The 18,411-nt window shown below is 37.5% G+C and overlaps 1 protein-coding gene and 1 pseudogene across 1 annotated transcript; both read right to left on the bottom strand.

The window, feature by feature from the left end:
• Positions 1-6,813: 6,813 nt before the first annotated feature.
• Positions 6,814-9,701, bottom strand: LOC123401586 (annotated as a pseudogene).
• Positions 9,702-13,298: 3,597 nt separating this feature from the next.
• LOC123417421 (myb-like protein H) lies at positions 13,299-17,026 on the bottom strand. Its single transcript, XM_045106900.1, has 2 exons — positions 14,688-17,026; positions 13,299-13,986 (listed from the first exon to the last, which is right to left on the bottom strand). The coding sequence occupies exons 1-2, from the start codon at positions 15,257-15,259 to the stop codon at positions 13,545-13,547; spliced, it is 1,014 nt and encodes a 337-aa protein (XP_044962835.1). The 5' UTR covers positions 15,260-17,026; the 3' UTR covers positions 13,299-13,544.
• Between the last annotated feature and the right edge of the window lie 1,385 nt (positions 17,027-18,411).

The following is an 18,411-nucleotide window of genomic DNA, read 5'->3' as shown; positions in this document are numbered from 1 at the left end:
TGTTTGCTTTGGTATTTATTGCGAGGTCGTGAAATCGGAATGCCACTTGGATGTGATATGTGTTTGTGTTTGCTTTAGGTCTTTTATTCTGCAAAATGCTTCTCAGAGAAATCACAAGTGAACAATCAGACAAACCACTTTTACCTATGGTTGATTCGATCTACCCATTTGTTATCACACATATATTTGCTAGATGTAGACAGTTATTCATGTTGGGGATTGTTCTCCAACGTTAGAATTTTATGTTACGACTTGCATTTCCTTGCAGCAATGACTTTTGCTGTACAGCACACTGCCCTTCAGGACTCGTCAACCATAAAATGTATAACTAACTAGGAGTATATAACTGCCGAAACGGCTTATAGAATAGAGGGAGTAGTTTGATCTTGAGTTAATAAGTAACATTTTTCTAAACAGCACACAAAGTATAATACTAGGGCTTTGGAGGCGGTTCTCTGATACAGTCCAGCACCGGTTTTACTTTCCAACTGTATACAACATAAACCATGTGTGCCAACCCGCCTTCTGTAAAGAGAATTAGTATGCATCGTCTAACTGAACCTACGTTCCTTGTGTTTTTAAACTTGTACTCCCTCCGTCCCAAAATAAGTGTCTTGAACTTAGTATAAACTTGTACTATAGCTAGTATAAAGTTGAGACACTTATTTTGGGACGGAGGGAGTAGAATTTTTTGTGTTCTCTTAGCTTTGTCAAGTCAAGAGTTGGGCATCATATTTTCAATTCTTCAACTTATTACGGCTGGCACACCAGCTCAATGAGGTCACTCTAAATCTCGTCGAAATACTTCCGCTCGTGGCTTGAGACCTGTACCGGACACTTGGTGGTGACAAAGTTTTTGGATATGTTTTTCTAGTGGACAAGCCAAAAAAGGTGTGTAATCCTCTGGTTACTCTTTAAGAAGAGGTATATCTGTTTTCCCAAGGGGAAACTTATTGAAAGGTTGAAGTTCCATCATTACGAGTGTACAAAAATCTAGTTGATTTACCAACATATTTGCATTCAGTCACACATAAATCAAATTTATCATTGTCAATTTTACACTCATGATACGTTTTGTCAACCTACACAAGAGTAAACATTATCTGGTAATAAAAATGGCTGTAGTTATTATAGCCATGAAAATGTAACAATTATTTCCTAGAAAAATAAGAAGATCAATGTATGGTAACACCAATTATCCATCTTGCACGTACTAGGGGATATATAATGAGTACTTGCCATAAAAGTCTAGTAAAATGATAGTAGAATTTAATGGGAGCAAGAACAATGGAGTAGTATTATTATATTTTATTAGAGAACAGAAATATTTAAACCTATGTATAGAAAATATCAATTATCCATCATACTAGTCACGATTGGTCTACGGAAATTCTAAGTGCCACCATATCATGACCGGTTTTTGTAAGCTTCTTGCCCATTAGAATATACATCCTCACTAGCGCCCTGCCACAGTAAAGCACATCCCATGCAGTTGGACGGAGGACGTGTATAAAGCAGGAGGTTACTGTGGCCATTAGATCGAAGGGTGCAAATGAAAGAGGCATAGGGAGAGGGGTTGAGGATATTTGACAAAGCATGCTTGATATGGGAAGAGGAGGCGGTGTCTCGTGAATTTCAAAGGGGGCATAGGATATCCCCCCGACACGTGAAGTAGTATGAGGTTTCTCCAATGCTCGATAGAATTTGATCCACACTAAAAGTAGGCAAAATACCATGGTTGCAGGGTGGGACATTAAAATGATATACAACCCATCAAAGATCAACATTGCAACCATGAGAGCAAAGCAATGCAGTAAACACAACCGAGTAGCTCCCATCACTCAAGTTCCCTAGTAGACACTGAGTACCGTAACGATTTTTTTTAACCGAAGTAACTTTTGTATGAAGATAACAATGGGCCACAATGATTATATAGTTCAATAAGAAGGAAAATTAAACATATGAATCTCTTTATCAATTCATATCCGAGGACTTTCTTAATAATACACACCATGCATCTCCTAGAAAGTGCACAGAAAAAACAAATACCTAATTGAGAAAATGATAAGGGCATAAAGGATGATCAAGCACGTCTCCTTCCTTGGTCAAAAGCAACCTATTTTTGGAATTGCTCATCGATAACACAACATGTTCTTTGGCACCTCCACTACATTATTTTGGCTAGTCGGCACCTCCCGCATCGTCATCTTTGCCTCCAACTCATTATTATCAAGGATTTCTATTTCTGTGCCCCTCCTTCCTTAATTGTCCTCATTTTCGCCCATGCCATCTAACTTTCCTCACTCACCCCCTCCACTACTCAACCCATTCTTACAAATGCCCAAATTGAGCCTTGCCCTCCGGTCAAATAAGTTGAGCGTTATCTGGCTCTGTTACTGATGCATGGGATTGAGTATCTTATGACATGTGGGCCACTTATGACAGGTGGGATGAGGCCTCTTATGACGAGCTGGACTTGGGCCGGGTGAGCTATCACACCTCTCGCCTAAAATAGCCCGACCTCGAGTAGCCACATCTCCCACACATCCCCACGCAACCACAATCCCCATGCAACCCAACACGGTCACCGCCTTCGTGCCCTGAGCATCCCCACCGCCCACTCCCTCCGTCCACCTGAAAGGAGCTTCAATGGCACATCGATTTGGTGCAACAGTGGGCACCCTTTGGCCCATCCACTGGGTCAATACGAGATTGTTGGCTGAGCATAAGTTTCAAATTGCAGCCCTAGAAATTAGGACTCATCATAAGTAGATTGAATGGGTGGCTAAATTGTTGTTTAATGAGTTTGTTTGCTCGACTTTGCAAATAAGTTCAATGCCTATTTAGGATTGTATTCATGCCGGTGGTACTCGTGCCATCGAGTTTGCGAATATAAAACCCTAGAAATTAGGCCTCGTTGATAGGACCCCCTTTTATAGATTACATTTGGAACTAGGATATCCAATGTATGATTCTCTAAAAGTTACGTAAGTTTATTCTGAATAATAGAGTGAGATTTTCATTCTTTGGTTTTTTAAATTGAAATAATGATCCTGTTAGCACCTGGATGGAAGAGGGCGATGGATGATTTTTGCACCGAAGAAGAAGTCTTGCTGGCAAAGTTCAAGGAGACATGCTCCTAGTTTCCGAGCTCGAAAGCTCTCGTGGTGCACGTGTTGGGCCTAAACTTGGAAGTGACAAGGGAGGAACCAAATAGGGTGGTTCTTGAAGGCAAGGGGGCAATTATAATGTGGATTCTACTCTAGGAAATGGATGACGCGATGGAGTCTCTGAATTCTGGACAATGAGCTCGCTGGAACGAGTACCGATCTTGCCTCTCGTCGATGTATGGAGAGGCCCAAGGGACGGTAAATTTTGGATTGTACAGGTCGTCGATGAGGAGATAGAGGAGGTGGATGCAAAGGAGGATCATGATGAGGAGGATGCTGACGAGGAGGAGGATGCTGATAAGGAGGAGGATGCTAACGAGTAGTAGGATTCTGTCGACGGTTACTAAGGGGAGGTAGAACATGATGGATATTAGGGGAGTTTGGAGATCCTTACATAGCCCGGGGATGCAAAGAGGAGGGCCATCAGGGGAGTTTGGAGATCATCGCTCAGCCTATGCCGAGAGACATGAATCTGATGATTCATATGGACGATAAGAATGTCCAGATGGTTGAGCAAGATCCCTAGGAGACAAATGCCAGCGAGGATATGGCGTTGGTCACCTTCGAGCCTAAGCCAGGCTGCAAGACTTCCCCAATAGTGGTGCAGCACTATGAGCTCTTCGCTCAGTTTGAGCAAAAATATCAACGCTCCAACCGCTTCGTGGCTCGCCATCTTAAGCGCCTCAAGTAGATACTTAATTTTGTTGCTTGTAGTCACAAGAATCCGACATGTGGATGCCTAGTGGTAATTGAAAATAGTATGTTCATGAGATACTCAATTATGTGAATATGGTTATTCAGTGGTAATCGAGTGAGTTATGCTATGCTTAGTTATGTTTTATCTGAATATTCTTGTTCATTTAATGTATGCTATGTTTTGGATTTCCTATTTCTAGTGGGTTTTGCATGTTGAAAAACAATGCACCATGCAAAACTTACCAAAATAGTGTAACATGCAATACTTACCAAAAAAGTGTAACATGCCAAAACCACAAAAAATAGTCCAATGTACAAGGAGAGTGGCATGCACTTGCAAAAATTACTAAAAGAGTGAACATATCCAAAAGTAGTCCAACATATGAGACATAGCAAGTTTATAACTTTTCCCACTAACTAGTGCACATAAAAGGGATCCTTGCAAAAGGATTCCAAATTTCGAGAATTATTTAATTTTCTCCAAAATGTGGTCAAACTTTCTAGGATGGACACTCATAGAAAACGTTTCGGAAATTCAACATTGATTGTGCAAGTGCATAACTACCAATATGAAAGCTTGAAATGATTTCTTTTACCAATTTTCAGGACCAAAGTACATCACACTTGTACTTCAAATTTGAGCTAGTTGTGGTAACTCCCTCGAAATTCACTAAATCATTGAATATAGAAATAAAACTATGAAATTCACAAAATTTGAACGTGGGCATCCCATGTGGTCTACTTTGGATGAAAAATGCAAAGGCCCAATTTTCAAACTCATTTGAAGTGCTTAAGTCATTTCTTTGAGTTGGAAAATGAAAAATATATTTACTGTAAGTATAACAGAATTACAAATTACTATGTTAATATTGCTTACAATGGTAATCCACATGCTTGTACCAAATTTAGTCATGTTATCACGGACTGTCCCATTGATGTGGCCATGTCCATAACCATATGGCTTCAAAACCATGCATGAACATACTAGATATGCCATTTTGTGATCCAATTTTTATGGTAATGTAACTTTATCATTTTCCCACTAACTAATGCACATAAAAGGTATCCATGCAAAATATTTCAATTTTTGAGACTTATTTCATTCTCTTTAGTTTTTTTTTTCCAAAATGTGGTCAAACTTGCTAGGATGCCATTCATAGTCAATGTTTGATAAATTCAACTTTGATTGTGCCGAGTGATACACTACCAATATGAATCTTTAAATATGTTTTGCCAATTTTCAGGAGCAAACTACATCACACTTGTAGTTCAAATTTGAGCTACTAGTGGTAAATCCCTAGAAATTCACTAAATCAATGAAATATATCAATACAAATCTGAAATTTGTGGAATTTGAGTAGTGTGCATCCAATGTGGTATACTTTTGATGAGAAAAATGCAAATAACCTATTTTCAAACTTATTTGAGGTACCTTTTTCACAAAAAGTCATTTCTCGTGCATGAAAGATGAATATTTTTTAAATACAAAATAATTGAAAATTCCTATGACAATATTGCTTAGAATGTTAATCCACATGCTTGTGCAAATTTTGTTCATGTTATCATGGACTATTTCATGGATGCATGTGGCCATGGCCATATGGCTTCAAAACAATGCATTTTCATACTAGATAGGCCATTTTGTGAAGTTTTTTTTAAATTGTGGTATTGAATGTTTATCATTTTCCCCATATATGAATGCCATTTTTAACATAGGTGGCCATAACAAACTACAATTGACCATTAGTTTAGCATTTTTGTATGGTTCTACATGTTATCGATTGTTTGAATTGAAACACGTAATGTCATATTGGAATTTAATGGCCTTATTGAACTTCATTTATGTTACCTAATTTCAAATCACATAAATTTTATAAATCACAAACAAAAATATTGAATATAAGCTAATGAGTCTAAAACTTGTCGGGGAGGTATTATGTACCACACTATATATATAAAATAAACTGCAAATATATATCATCACAAACTTAACCTAACTATGACATATAACAAATTTGCACAACACACACATTCCTGTTGAGTGTTGATAAATTCAAATCTTGCCAGAGAGCACACACATGTCATTGACATGTGCTGACCCACAAGTATACGAGATCAATCGTAGTCCTTTCGATAAGTAAGAGTGTCTAACCCACGAGGAGTAGAAGGAAATGATAAATGGTTGTGAGTAAGGTATTCTCAGCAAGCACTTAAAATAATAGTAACGTGTAATTTTATATCAAGATAATTTGTAGTGAGTGACGAGTAACAATGGTAGAAAGTGATGGTGTCCCGAACTAGGGGTCCGAGCCGAGCTACTCTAGTCCATGGGCCGAACCGGGGGCCCGACAAGGAGGAAAGACTTCGGAGGCTTTCAAAACTATCGAGTAGATGATACCATTTTCAAGTATTATTACAATTCTATCCTATTTTATGTAGTCAATAAATATTGAGCATCATTTCTAAGGTTCTTGTGTATTGTCATGGGGTGACTTCAGTTTTGCAATGAAGGCAACCGTCCTGTATGATATATTACTCAAGGCAAGTTATAGAGACAACATATATGCTAACTTTAGTGTGGAAATCAAACATAATTATATTTTTATGAAATCAAGGACCTGAAAAAAACACTATATTAAGATAATAATGGTACATATAGAGGGTAAAATACACTGTTTATTACAAACATAATTATTGACTTCCCAAACATGAACTTTAGTTGTACTGTCTTCAGTATATTCGTTGCCATCTTTTGGAGGGAAATTCGTTTATACACTTACCTTAATTTATAGCTTCCCAAAAATGTCCCAAACCTATGATCCACTACATCTTATTCATACATTGCCAAGAGGAAAACAAGTCGATCCTTATTGACATGATGGAGCAAAATTTCCCATGTCGTCCATTACAACTGTAGAAGACCCAACATCTGATGCTCATTCCACGCTCATTGTTGATTTACTTGTTGACTATTTGTTGTAGGTGGCCACAATCGAGGTTGGCTGTTCCTGACTATGGACGAACGTGCTGGAGCCTACAAGTAAAACCTTGTTTCATTTTTGATCCCGATAAAACCAAGCGTTTGCGAGGGACTAGAACTATTGTTCACCGCCCATAGGTCATCATTGTGTAGCCCAACATCATTAATGCTATAACGTTGCATCCTGAATGACACCCTTTTATGAAGCCTCTTGAAGTACTTTTTTGCATGGATTGAGACTTGGACATTACTTTTAGTAGTGTCAAAGTTCTTGGATTTGTTTTTCTAGTCGCCACGATCACAGACACGCAACCATAAAGAAACAACCTGCAAAAACAAGGTTCATTAGAATTTGTTAGGCTCAATTGTGGAATACAAAGATGAATTGCTGATTGAGTTGTTTTATTGTAGCAATCAATAATTTTAGAAACGCAAAATTACGTGACTTATGAAGATGTATACATTGAAGGAAACTATGAGTCTAATAGGTTTGGAACCATTTCAACAACACACATTCTTATTTAAATGGAATTATGGCACTACATAGTATGTATGCTTAGTATAAGTCCTTAGATGAATGAACATTTTGTAATATATATGATCGTAAACTACGTAAACATTATCTTAGCAATTTTGTATGGTTCGACATGTTATCACTCTTTAGAATTTGGACAAATAATATCATAGTGGAGTTTAATGGCCTTATTTATTACATTAATTTTAACTAATTTAAAATCACATAAATTTGACAAATCACAAAGGAAAGTAAGGGATGCAATAAGTTCATGAGCCCAAAACTTATCTAGGAGGTATTATTGACAAGACCATAAGTGCAAATATATCATCATAAATATAACCTAACTATCACATAAAATAAATATTCACAACATGATTAATTAGTATATGGTAATTTAATATAAATTAAAAATTAAATTACATGAAAAAAGTATAGCATATATTGATTATGTGTGTTCATCGATGGTCCAAAACCTTACTTGGCATGGGGGAACAACTGGTTGATCACTAGGAGTATTGTTCCACAACACCTACATCTTGTTCTTGTATAAATCAACATGGCTTCATTAGTGTGTGTGATCCTTGTATCCTCCAAGGCATGACCAAATATCAATCTATCACCATACTTGGTTGTTGCCTCCTCCTCTCGTACCCCATAGCCGCCAATCACATGGTCACCCATGGTATTGATGCCACATATGCTTCTAGTTCCACTCTCCTCACCCAACACTCCAAAGTTATTCTTTAGTTGGTTAATGGGGCAAACACTATGTGTGTGGCCACCAACATAACTCTCCTTCCTTGAATGCATAATATATGATTCCATGGTGAGTTTGACATAAAGATCTGTTACATGTTGCCTTGTATTCGAAGGGAATAATTCATTGATAACATCCACAATGTTGTTGTGCCTCTTGTTCTTCTCATTATAAATGATTATGTGCCTGTTGTGGTGAGCAATGACCTTGCTTCCTCTTCCTTTGATGAGATCCACCCTTGGTTGATGAATGGATCCGTGACACCAAATAGGTGAAAACTACACACTTGTGGCTAGTATGATCAATGAAGAATGCTTAGAGCTTGGAGTTGGAGAGTAAGGAGCATGATAGTGTATTTATAGCCCTTCTAGGTATCAAACCTACTTTCACGAATTAATTTTCTATATTGGTATACTTTTCATCCACACAAATAGAGATTTAACTAAAACAGATAAACTGCTTATGAACCTCATAAGAACACGCCAAAAATGTCAAGTTGACCTTAAGATTTTATCATTCATTTGAGATTTGTGTGATTTGGAACAGATACAACTATGGACATGCAGATTGCTAGAGACAACACATGCATGCGTGCTGAGTGTTGATAAATTTCAATCTTGCCAAAGAGCACACACCTGTCTTATGCATGCATGACATATGTGCTCCTCTCATCGTAGAGTGTAGGACTCAAACCATGGTCTCCGCCGCTTGCACATATGCATAACACATAGGATTTCCATCCAATTTAGTTATCGGTGGCCCCATATATCAATGGCGTTTTGTTGTGTACGTGCATATGTCAATGTCGTCATGTTGTGTATGTACTTGCAAAGAATTTATTAATATCCTCCATTGACTAACTACTCTACACATATGATCCACTACTTACTACTAATGTAAGCATATCTTTTCTTTTAATGTTGGTAATCTGTGATCACACATCGTACAAACAACACATGAGATTCCATTGACATGCAATGGATGCATTGGAACCAATTAATGAATGCTCCACTAAAACATATTCATATCTACATAGATTCACATATACACATTTAATAACCCATGAATCTGACAATTTTGATGTCGTGCTTGTGCACCCCTCTCTCTCCAAATAATTTCAAGATTTTCTACATGATATGCACATTAATGTGGTGTGCTATTTTCTAGATACGGTCACTATTGAATAAAACTATGAACATAATAGATGAAAACAGATATATAGTTGCTTAAATGCATGGCACAACATCTAGCTATCATATGGGACTACGTGCATATATTGGACTCGTATGCAACATATAAACCAGGTCCACCAATGAATTTTGCCTCCAAATGTGTACCATTTAGTAATCTAGATTAAAAAATTCTTTGATCTACGTTGCATTAATGTTGACCAACTTTAAATTTTCTTCTTCTAGCAAAGTATGATTTTTTTAAATGTATTAATTTTGAGGTGACTATTTTACTATACTGTAAATGATAATTTGTAGGAGCTTCAAAATTTCCTATTTTTTTAGTTTAGTTTATTACACTAAAAAACTTAGCCAAATTACTGCATTGGTTAGTAAATCATACCAACACCATGTCCTGAGGTCGTGGGTTTCTTTAGTACATATTGTGGCTACTCGGTGGTGTCTAGGTCCAGCATGTGGGCGACGAGTCCGAACTTCTCTTACCGCCGATTGCTGCTCCTCGTGCGGGCGTCTGCACCTCACGGTGCGGGTGGTTGTAGTACCACGCACGGTGCGGGTGGTAGTGAGGTGGGATGGAGTTATTCAAGGAGCACTGACCTAAGGCTGCAATTCCTTTTGCAGTGGTGATGGGTGCATCATGACTTGTGCGGTGCCATGGCTACCAGCAGTGGCGTCATCCAATTTGCGGTAACAGAGAGATGAAGCATCAACGCAACGCATGTATGAACTTGGGGCATCCATGCGTGATGTGAGCTTCGGGAATCCTAGGGGATTTGCTTTCGTGAAGGATGGAGTCAACAACCAAGAGCAACGAGAAAAAATGATAAAGTTATGAGAGGTTGGGGGCCTATGTGGATGGAGAAACTGGATGCCAACATTTCATTTGAAGATAAGGTAGGCGCACGCGGTGCAAGCGGGAGCATCTGATCATGCCTGATCAAGCGTCTGACATGTGACCGTCGTGATGCACGTCTAGTGTTTGGAACATATTGTTTCTTCATGTGTAGTCGGATATGCAATAACAGGCAAATCCCCATAGTTCTTAGCCCATGGGACATCATTCTTATTCATTTTGGGAAGTTAGGGTTGACAATTATTCATGCCCAGAGTGTTCTTTGGCGTTGGAATTTTATGTTTTGACTTCCATGTCCTTGCCACAAAGAAATTTGTTGTACAACACACAACCCTTGATGACTCACCAACCAAGTAAAATGTAACACATATGTTCATAATTAGTTCGACCTTGATTTGATAACTATTTTTTCCAAAACAACATACATACTCATTGCTATCATTAATATAGAATAGGGCTTTGAAGGCGATTCTCACACACAATCCTGAAACTTTTTTACTTTCCAACTGTATACAATGGTCATTGTACACTGACCATGTGTGCCAACCCATATCCTGTAAAGAGATCAGGGGAGCCTTCTACAATCATGTTTGTATGCATCACCTAACTCAACCTATGTTTATGTGTTTTCAAACTTGTTTTGCATTCTCTAAGCATGGGACTTTCATATAGTTTGTCAAGTCAAGAGATGGGCATTATATTTGTAAACCTTCAACTAATCAAGGATGGGACACCATCTCTTGGCAATGAGGTTACTCTAAATCTTATTGAAATACTTTTGCAACTTGCTTGAAACATGTACTGGAGTTTTTGGTGGTGACAAAGTAATTGGCAAGTTGGAAGGTGTGTAATCCTCCGACGAACCTGCCACATTTGCCAAGGGTTTAAGTTGATTTAGTAGGCATTATGTTGATTGACAGGAGCAACCTGTTAATTTTGTAAGACATAAGTGGTTACTCTTTAAGAAGAGGCATATATGTTTTCCCAAGTGAAAATTTATTGAAAGGTTGATGTTCCATCATTACAAGTGTACAAATATTTAGTTGATTTACCAAATATTTGCATCTACTCACACATAAATCAACTTTTTTGTTATCAATTTTACACTCGTGATATGTTTTGTCATGCCAAAAACCAACACAAGAATAGAAGTTGTTTAACATTGAAAATGGATGCACTTATAAGTCATAATTAACCATGGAAAAGTAACAATTATTTCCTACATAACAATTTGTTCCTTCTAAAATAATAAGATCAACATATGGTAACACCAGTTATCCATCTTCCATGGGCTAGGGGATATATAACGAGTTCTTAGTTATAGCAAATTGATATTTGAATTTAATTGTAGCAAGAACAATCAAGCAATCTAGTTATTTTTACTATAGAGATCTCACAGATTTAAACATATGTAGATAAAATTTCAATCATATATTCTGGTAACATATTAGGTCACGGTTGGTCTATGAAAATTCCAAGATCCACCATATCATCACCGGTTCTTGTAAGCATCTTGCCCATTAGAATAAATGTCCTCGCCAGCGCCCTGCCACATTGAAGCATAGCCAACACTTGGACATAGGAGTTGTATAAAAGTAGGAGGATAGATGTGGCCACTAGATGGAAGTATGAAAATAAGAGTGGCATAGGGAAGGGGACACGTCCATTTGATAAAGAACGGTAGATAGGGGAAGAGTAGGCAGACTCACGCGAATATGTATAAGATTTCTCCAATTCTTAATATAGTTTCATCCACAATGAAAGGAGGGCAAAACCATGGATGTAGGATCGGTCCATTAAAATGATATCCTACCCATCAACAATCAACAATGCAACCATTCAAGAAAAGCAATGTAGTAAACATGACCGAGCAACTCCGAATGCCGAACTTTCCTAGTACTCAACCAATAGTGTAGCAACACTATTGAAGCAAAGTAATTCTGTATGTAGCACAATGGGCCATAATTATTATATAGTTCAATAATAAATAAAATTAATGATATGAATTTATTTATTAATTCATATTCAAGTACTTACTTAATAATACATACCATTCATCCCCTGAAATAGTGCACATGAATGTTTGTAGCTAATTGGGGAAAATGACAAGGGCATAAACAATGACCGCACATGTAACATTCCTTGGTCAAAAGAAGTGCCTTTTTTTGCATTACTCATCAATAACCGAACATGTTCTTTGACACCTCCACCCCATTATCTTTGACTAGTCGACACATCCTACATCTTCATCTTTGTCTCCAACTGATTATTATCAGCTATTGTTACTTATAATAATTCCTTCCATGTCATCATCTATTCTATACGAACCAAGACTCCCGAGAAATGCTCGTATTAACGAGATAAAATTCAAAAAGATAAGCTATCCAACCAAGGTACAATGGCTCACATGAACTTCGGTAGAATTGAATCAACTTATGTGCCAAAAGAATAAATATAACACTATCCCCTGTTTCCTTCAGAAAACCTCCATTCCGGTATATGTTCATTTGCGGATTGCTTCTTTTGGCCATCTCAGCCATCTCATGTATATAATCCCATGCATATATCGTCTTGTGAGTAAGAGAAAATGAAAAACCATGAGAGCTAGTCGTTGTCCATGATATCTGGATTCTCACTTCCCACACAAAGAAAGGGCATACCATTGAGACAACCGACACATCAAATGAGGAGTAGGTAAGATGTAGCCGTTTGGGAACCATGTCTTGTGAAATCTTAATTATAACGTATATAAAGTACATTGACTCCATCATATTTATAGGGAATATATTGCTGCAGCATAGCAATAACACACTAAATGGTGATGTCGCTTTGACTATAAAAAGGAAAAGTCAACATGCAACATTTAGATAATCTTGTGGAAGTTTGTAGGATCTGAACTATGGAGTAGATGATACATTTTCAAGTATTTTGCAATTGTATCTTATTTTATATAGTCAACAAATATTGGGCATCATTTCTAGGATTTGAGTGTTTTGTCATGGAGTGACTTCAGTTTTGTAATGAAGGCAACCATCCTGTATGATATATTACTCAAGGCAACTTACAGATAAACCATATATGCTAACTTTAATGTGGTAATCAAACATAATTATATTTGTTTTCAAATCAGGGACCTGAAAAAAACAGCATGTTAATATAATGGTACATATATAGGGCGGAATACATTGTTTTTTACAAACATAGTTATTGGCTTCCCAAACAAGAACTTTAGCGATACTGCCTTCAACTTATTGCGTTGCCATCTTTTGGAGGGAAATTTGTTTATACACTTACCTTAATTTATAGCTTACAAAACATCTCCCAAACCTATGATCGACTACATCTTATTCATATATTGACAAGAAGAAAACAAGTCAATGCTTATTGACTTGGTGGAGCGGAATTTCTCATGTCGCCCATTACAACTGTAGTAGACCCCAACATCTGATGCTCACTCCACATTGGTTGTTGATTTTCTTGTTGACTATATGTGACAGGTGGCCACAAGTGAGGTTGGTTGTTCATGACTATGGAAGAGCTTGTCGGATCGTGCATGCCGAAGCTTGTTTCATTGTTGAGCCCATTGAAACCCATCATTTGCGAGGGACTAGAACTATTATTCACCGCCCATAGGTCATCATCATCTAGTCCAACATCATTAATGCTATAACGTTGTGTCCCGAACGATGCCCTTTTATTTATCCTCTTGAAGTACTTTTGTGCATGGCTTGAGACTTGGATATGAGTTTTAGTAGTGACAAAATGCTTGGATATGTTTTTCCAGTCGCCACGGCCGTAGACACGCAACCCACGGAGAAACATCCTGCAAAGAAAAATTTCATTCGAATTTGTCAGGCTCAATTGTGGGATACAAAGATGAATTGCTGATCGAGTTGTTTTATTGAAGCAACCAAAATTTCAAAGATGTAAAATAACCTGATTTATGAAGATATATACATTGAAGGAAAGTGCAAGTCTTATAGGGTTCTAACCATTTCAACAACACACATGCATATTTAAATGGAATTATGGCACTACATGGTATGTGTGCTTATCATAAGTCCATAGATGACAGAACATTTTGTAACATAGATGACCATAAACTACAACTAAACATTATCTTAGCATTTTTATGGTTCGACATGTTATCAATCTTTCGAATTTGAAAAAATAATGCCATATTGGAGTTTAATGGACTTATTTATTAAGTTTATGTTACATAGATTTGACAAATCACAAAGAGAAGTAAGGGATGTAAGATCATCAACCTAAAACTTATCTAGGAGGTACTCCCTGCATCCCATAATATAAAAACGTTTTTACACTAGTGTATTGTCAAAAACGCTCTTATATTCTCGGAATGAGGGAGTATTATTTACTAGCCCATAAGTGCAAATATATCATCATGAAATTAACCTAACTATCACACAAAATAAATTTGCACAACATGATTACTTTGTATATGGTGATTTAATATGAAGATTTTTTTAAATTACATGAATAAATAGAGTAGACATTTATTACTTGTGTTCATCGATGGTCCAAAACCTCCTTTGTCGTGGGGGAACAACTGTTTGATCACTAGGAACATTGTTCTCCAACACCTGCATCTTGTTTTTGTCCATAATCAACATGGATTCATTCGTCTGTGCGATCCTTGCATCCTCCAATGAACGACCAAATATCAATCCATCCCGATCGATAGTTGCTGCCTCCTCCTCTCGTACCCCATAGCCGCCAATCACATGGTCACCCATGGTATTGATGCCACATATGTTGCTAGTACCACTCCCCTCACCCGACATCCCAAAGTTATTGTTAACTAGGTTATTGGGGCAAACGCTTTGTGTGTTGCCACCAACATAACTCTCCTCCCTCGAATTCATCATATACGATTCCACTTCGAGATTGATATAAAGATTTGTTACCTGCTGCCTTGTCTTTGAAGGGAATAATTCATGGATAGCATCCACAATGTTGTTGTGCCTGTTATTGTTCTCATCGTTCATGATTCCGTGGCTGTTGTGTTCAGCAATGAGTGACCTTGCCTCCTCTTCCTCCGAGGAGGTCCACCCTTGGTTGACGAATGGATCCATGAGACTAAATAGGTGAAAACTATTGGCTTGTGGGTAGTATGAACTATGAATAATGCTTAGAGCTCGGGACGGAGAGTAAGGAGCAAGATAGTGTATTTATAGCCCTTCCAGGTACCAAACATATTTTAACTAATTAATTTGATATATTGGTAGATTGTCGGTCCACACAAATATAGATTTAACTAAAACAGATAAACTGCTTATGAACCTCATAGGAACACGCCGAAACATGTCAAGTTGACCTCAATATTTCATCATTTATTTGAGATTTTTGTGGTTTGGCACGTATGCATTTCTAGACATGCAGATTGCTAGAGACAACACACACAGGCATGTTGAGTGTTGATAAATTTCAATCTTGCCAAAGAACACACACGTGTCTTGTGCATGCATGACATATGTGCTCCTCTCTCGTAGAGTGTAAGACTGAAACCATGATCTACGCCGCCTACACATATGCATAGCACACAGGATTTTCATCTGGTTTGGTTATCGGTGGCCCATATATAAATGGCATTTTGTTGCGTACGTACATATGTCAACGATGTTTTGTTTTGTATGTACTTGCAAATAATTTATTAATATCATCCACTATATATCTACGCTACACATATGATCCACTATTTACCAGTGAATGTAAGCATATCTTTTCTCTTAATGTTGGTGATCACACATCCTGCATACAACACATGAAACAACTCCATTGATATCCAATGGGCCCATTGGAACCAACTAATACACACTCCATTAAAATATATTCGTATCTACATAGGTTCACATATACACATTTAATAACCCATTAATTTAACAATTTTGACGCCACAATCTTGCACCCCTCTCCCTCCAAATAATTTCAAGATTTTCTGCATGATATGCACATTAATTTGTTGTGCAATTTTCTAGATATGGCCACTATACTGAATAGCACTATGAACATAACAATTGATAAACAGATATATAGTTTCTTAAATGCATGCCACAACATCTAGATATCATATGGGACTAAGTGCATATCTTGGACTCATATGGCAAGATGTAAACCACGCCCACTAACGCCTTTTGCCTCTAAATGTATGTATCATATAGTAAACTAGATTAAAAACTCTTTGCTCTACATTGCAGTAATGTTAACCAACTTAAAAAATGTTTCTTCTAGCAAAGGATGGAAAAATAATTTTAAAACATGTATTATTTTTCAGGTGATTATTTTGTCAGATTGTAAATGATAATTTGTAGGAGCTTCAAAATTGGATTTTTAGTTTAGTTTATTACGCTAACAAATTTAGCCAAATTACTACACTAATGTAGTAAACCATACCAACACGAGCTCCTGAGGTCGTGGTTTCTTTACTACATATTGTTCCTACTCGGTGGTGGCTAGTTCAAGCATGTGGGCGACGGGTCGTAACTTCTCTTACCGCCGATGCCACTTCTCGTGCGGGCATCTGCAGCTCATGGTGCGGGTTGTTGCAAAACCATGCAAAGTCAGGTTGTAGTGAGGGGAAGTGGGTTATTCAAGGAGCACTGACCTTAGGCTGCAATTCCTTTGCAGCGGTAATGGGTGCTCCATGACTTGTCTTGTGCCATGGCTACCTGCAGCGGCGGCGGCCAATTTGCGGCAAAAGAGAGACGAGGCATCTAGTCGGCGCGTGTATGAACTTGGGGTATCCATGCGGGATATGACCTTGGGGAATCCTAGGGGGATTTGCTTTCGGGAAGGATGGAGTCAACATCATAGAGCGGAGAGAAAAACAAGGAGAAAGTTATGAGAGGTTGGGCCCTACGAGGATGGAAAGCGTGAATGCAGACATTTTATTTGAAGATAAGGTAGGTCTATGCGTGCCGTGCAAGCGGGAGCGTCTGATCATGCCCGATCAAGTGGCTCACACGCAACCGTCGCGATACGCCTCTAGTTGGAACATATCCTTTCCCCATGTGTTGTCAGATATGCGGTAACATGCAATTTCCCCCAGTTCTTAGCACATGGGGCATCATTGTTATTCATTTTGGGAAGTTAAGGTTGATAGTCTTTCATGTCAGGAGTGTTTCTTCGACGTCAGTATTTAATATTGTTACTTGCATTTCCTTGCCACAATGACATTTGATGTACAATACACTTCCCTTGAGGACTAATAAACCAATGAAAATGTAATGCATAGGTTCATAGTTAGTTTGATCTTGATTTGATAACTATTTTTTTCTTCAAAACAACATACAAACTCATTGCTATCACTAATTTAGAATAGGGCTTTGAAGGCGGTTCTCACACACAATCCTGAAACTTTTTTACTTCCCGACTGTATACAATAGTTGTTGTATGCAGACCATGTATACCAACCCATCTTGTGTAAAGAGAATCATGGGATCCTTTTACAGTCATGTTAGTGTGCATCTCCTAACTAAACCTATGTTTCTTATGTTTTCCAACTTTTATTGCATTCACGGATCAGGAGACGTTTATATAGTTTGTCAAGTCAAGGGATGGACATCATATTTGTAAACATTCAACTAATCAAGGTTGGGACACCATCTCTTGGCAATGAGGTTACTCAAAATCTCATCGAAATACTTATGCATGCTGCTTGAGACGTGTACTGGAGTTTTTGTGGTGACAAAGTGATTGACAAGTCGGAAGGTGTGTAATACTCCAACAAACCACTTACATTTGCCAAGGGTTTAAGTTGACCTAGTAGGCATTATGTTGATTGACATCAGAAATATGTTAACTTTTGTAAGACATAAGTGTTTACTCTTGAAGATAGGTATATATGTTTTCCCAAGGGGAAATTTATTGAAAGGTTGAAGTTCCATCATTAGAAGTGTACAAAGTTTTAGCTGATTTACCAAAACATTTGCATTTAATTACACATAAAACAAATTTGTGATTATAAATTTTACACTCGTGATGTGTTTTGTCATACCAAAAACCAACAAAAGAAGAAAAAATGTATAATATTAAAAATGGTTGTACTTACAAGTTATAACCATGAAAAAGTAACAATTATTTCCTACATAACAATTTGTTCCTTGTAAAATAAAAATATCAACATATGGTAACACGAGTTATCCATCTTGCACGTTCTAGGGGATATAATGAGTTCTTGCAAAACAAGTTCTAGTAAAATGATAATGGAATTTAATTGGAGCAAGAA

The sequence above is a fragment of the Hordeum vulgare genome, chromosome 1H, assembly GCF_904849725.1.
Source record: "Hordeum vulgare subsp. vulgare chromosome 1H, MorexV3_pseudomolecules_assembly, whole genome shotgun sequence".
NCBI classification, from domain to species: Eukaryota; Viridiplantae; Streptophyta; class Magnoliopsida; order Poales; family Poaceae; genus Hordeum; species Hordeum vulgare.
The sequence above is the reverse complement of the archived record's forward strand: the minus strand, read 5'-3'. Positions and strand labels throughout refer to the sequence as shown.

Coding starts and splice junctions, on each gene's coding strand:
- LOC123417421 (XM_045106900.1), bottom strand. CDS start 15,259: ATGGATCCATTCGTCAACCAAGGGTGGACCTCCTCGGAGGAAGAGGAG. Junction 13,987..14,687: donor TGGACCATCGATGAACACAA/GTAATAAATGTC, acceptor TTTTCTTTGCAG/GATGTTTCTCCGTGGGTTGC.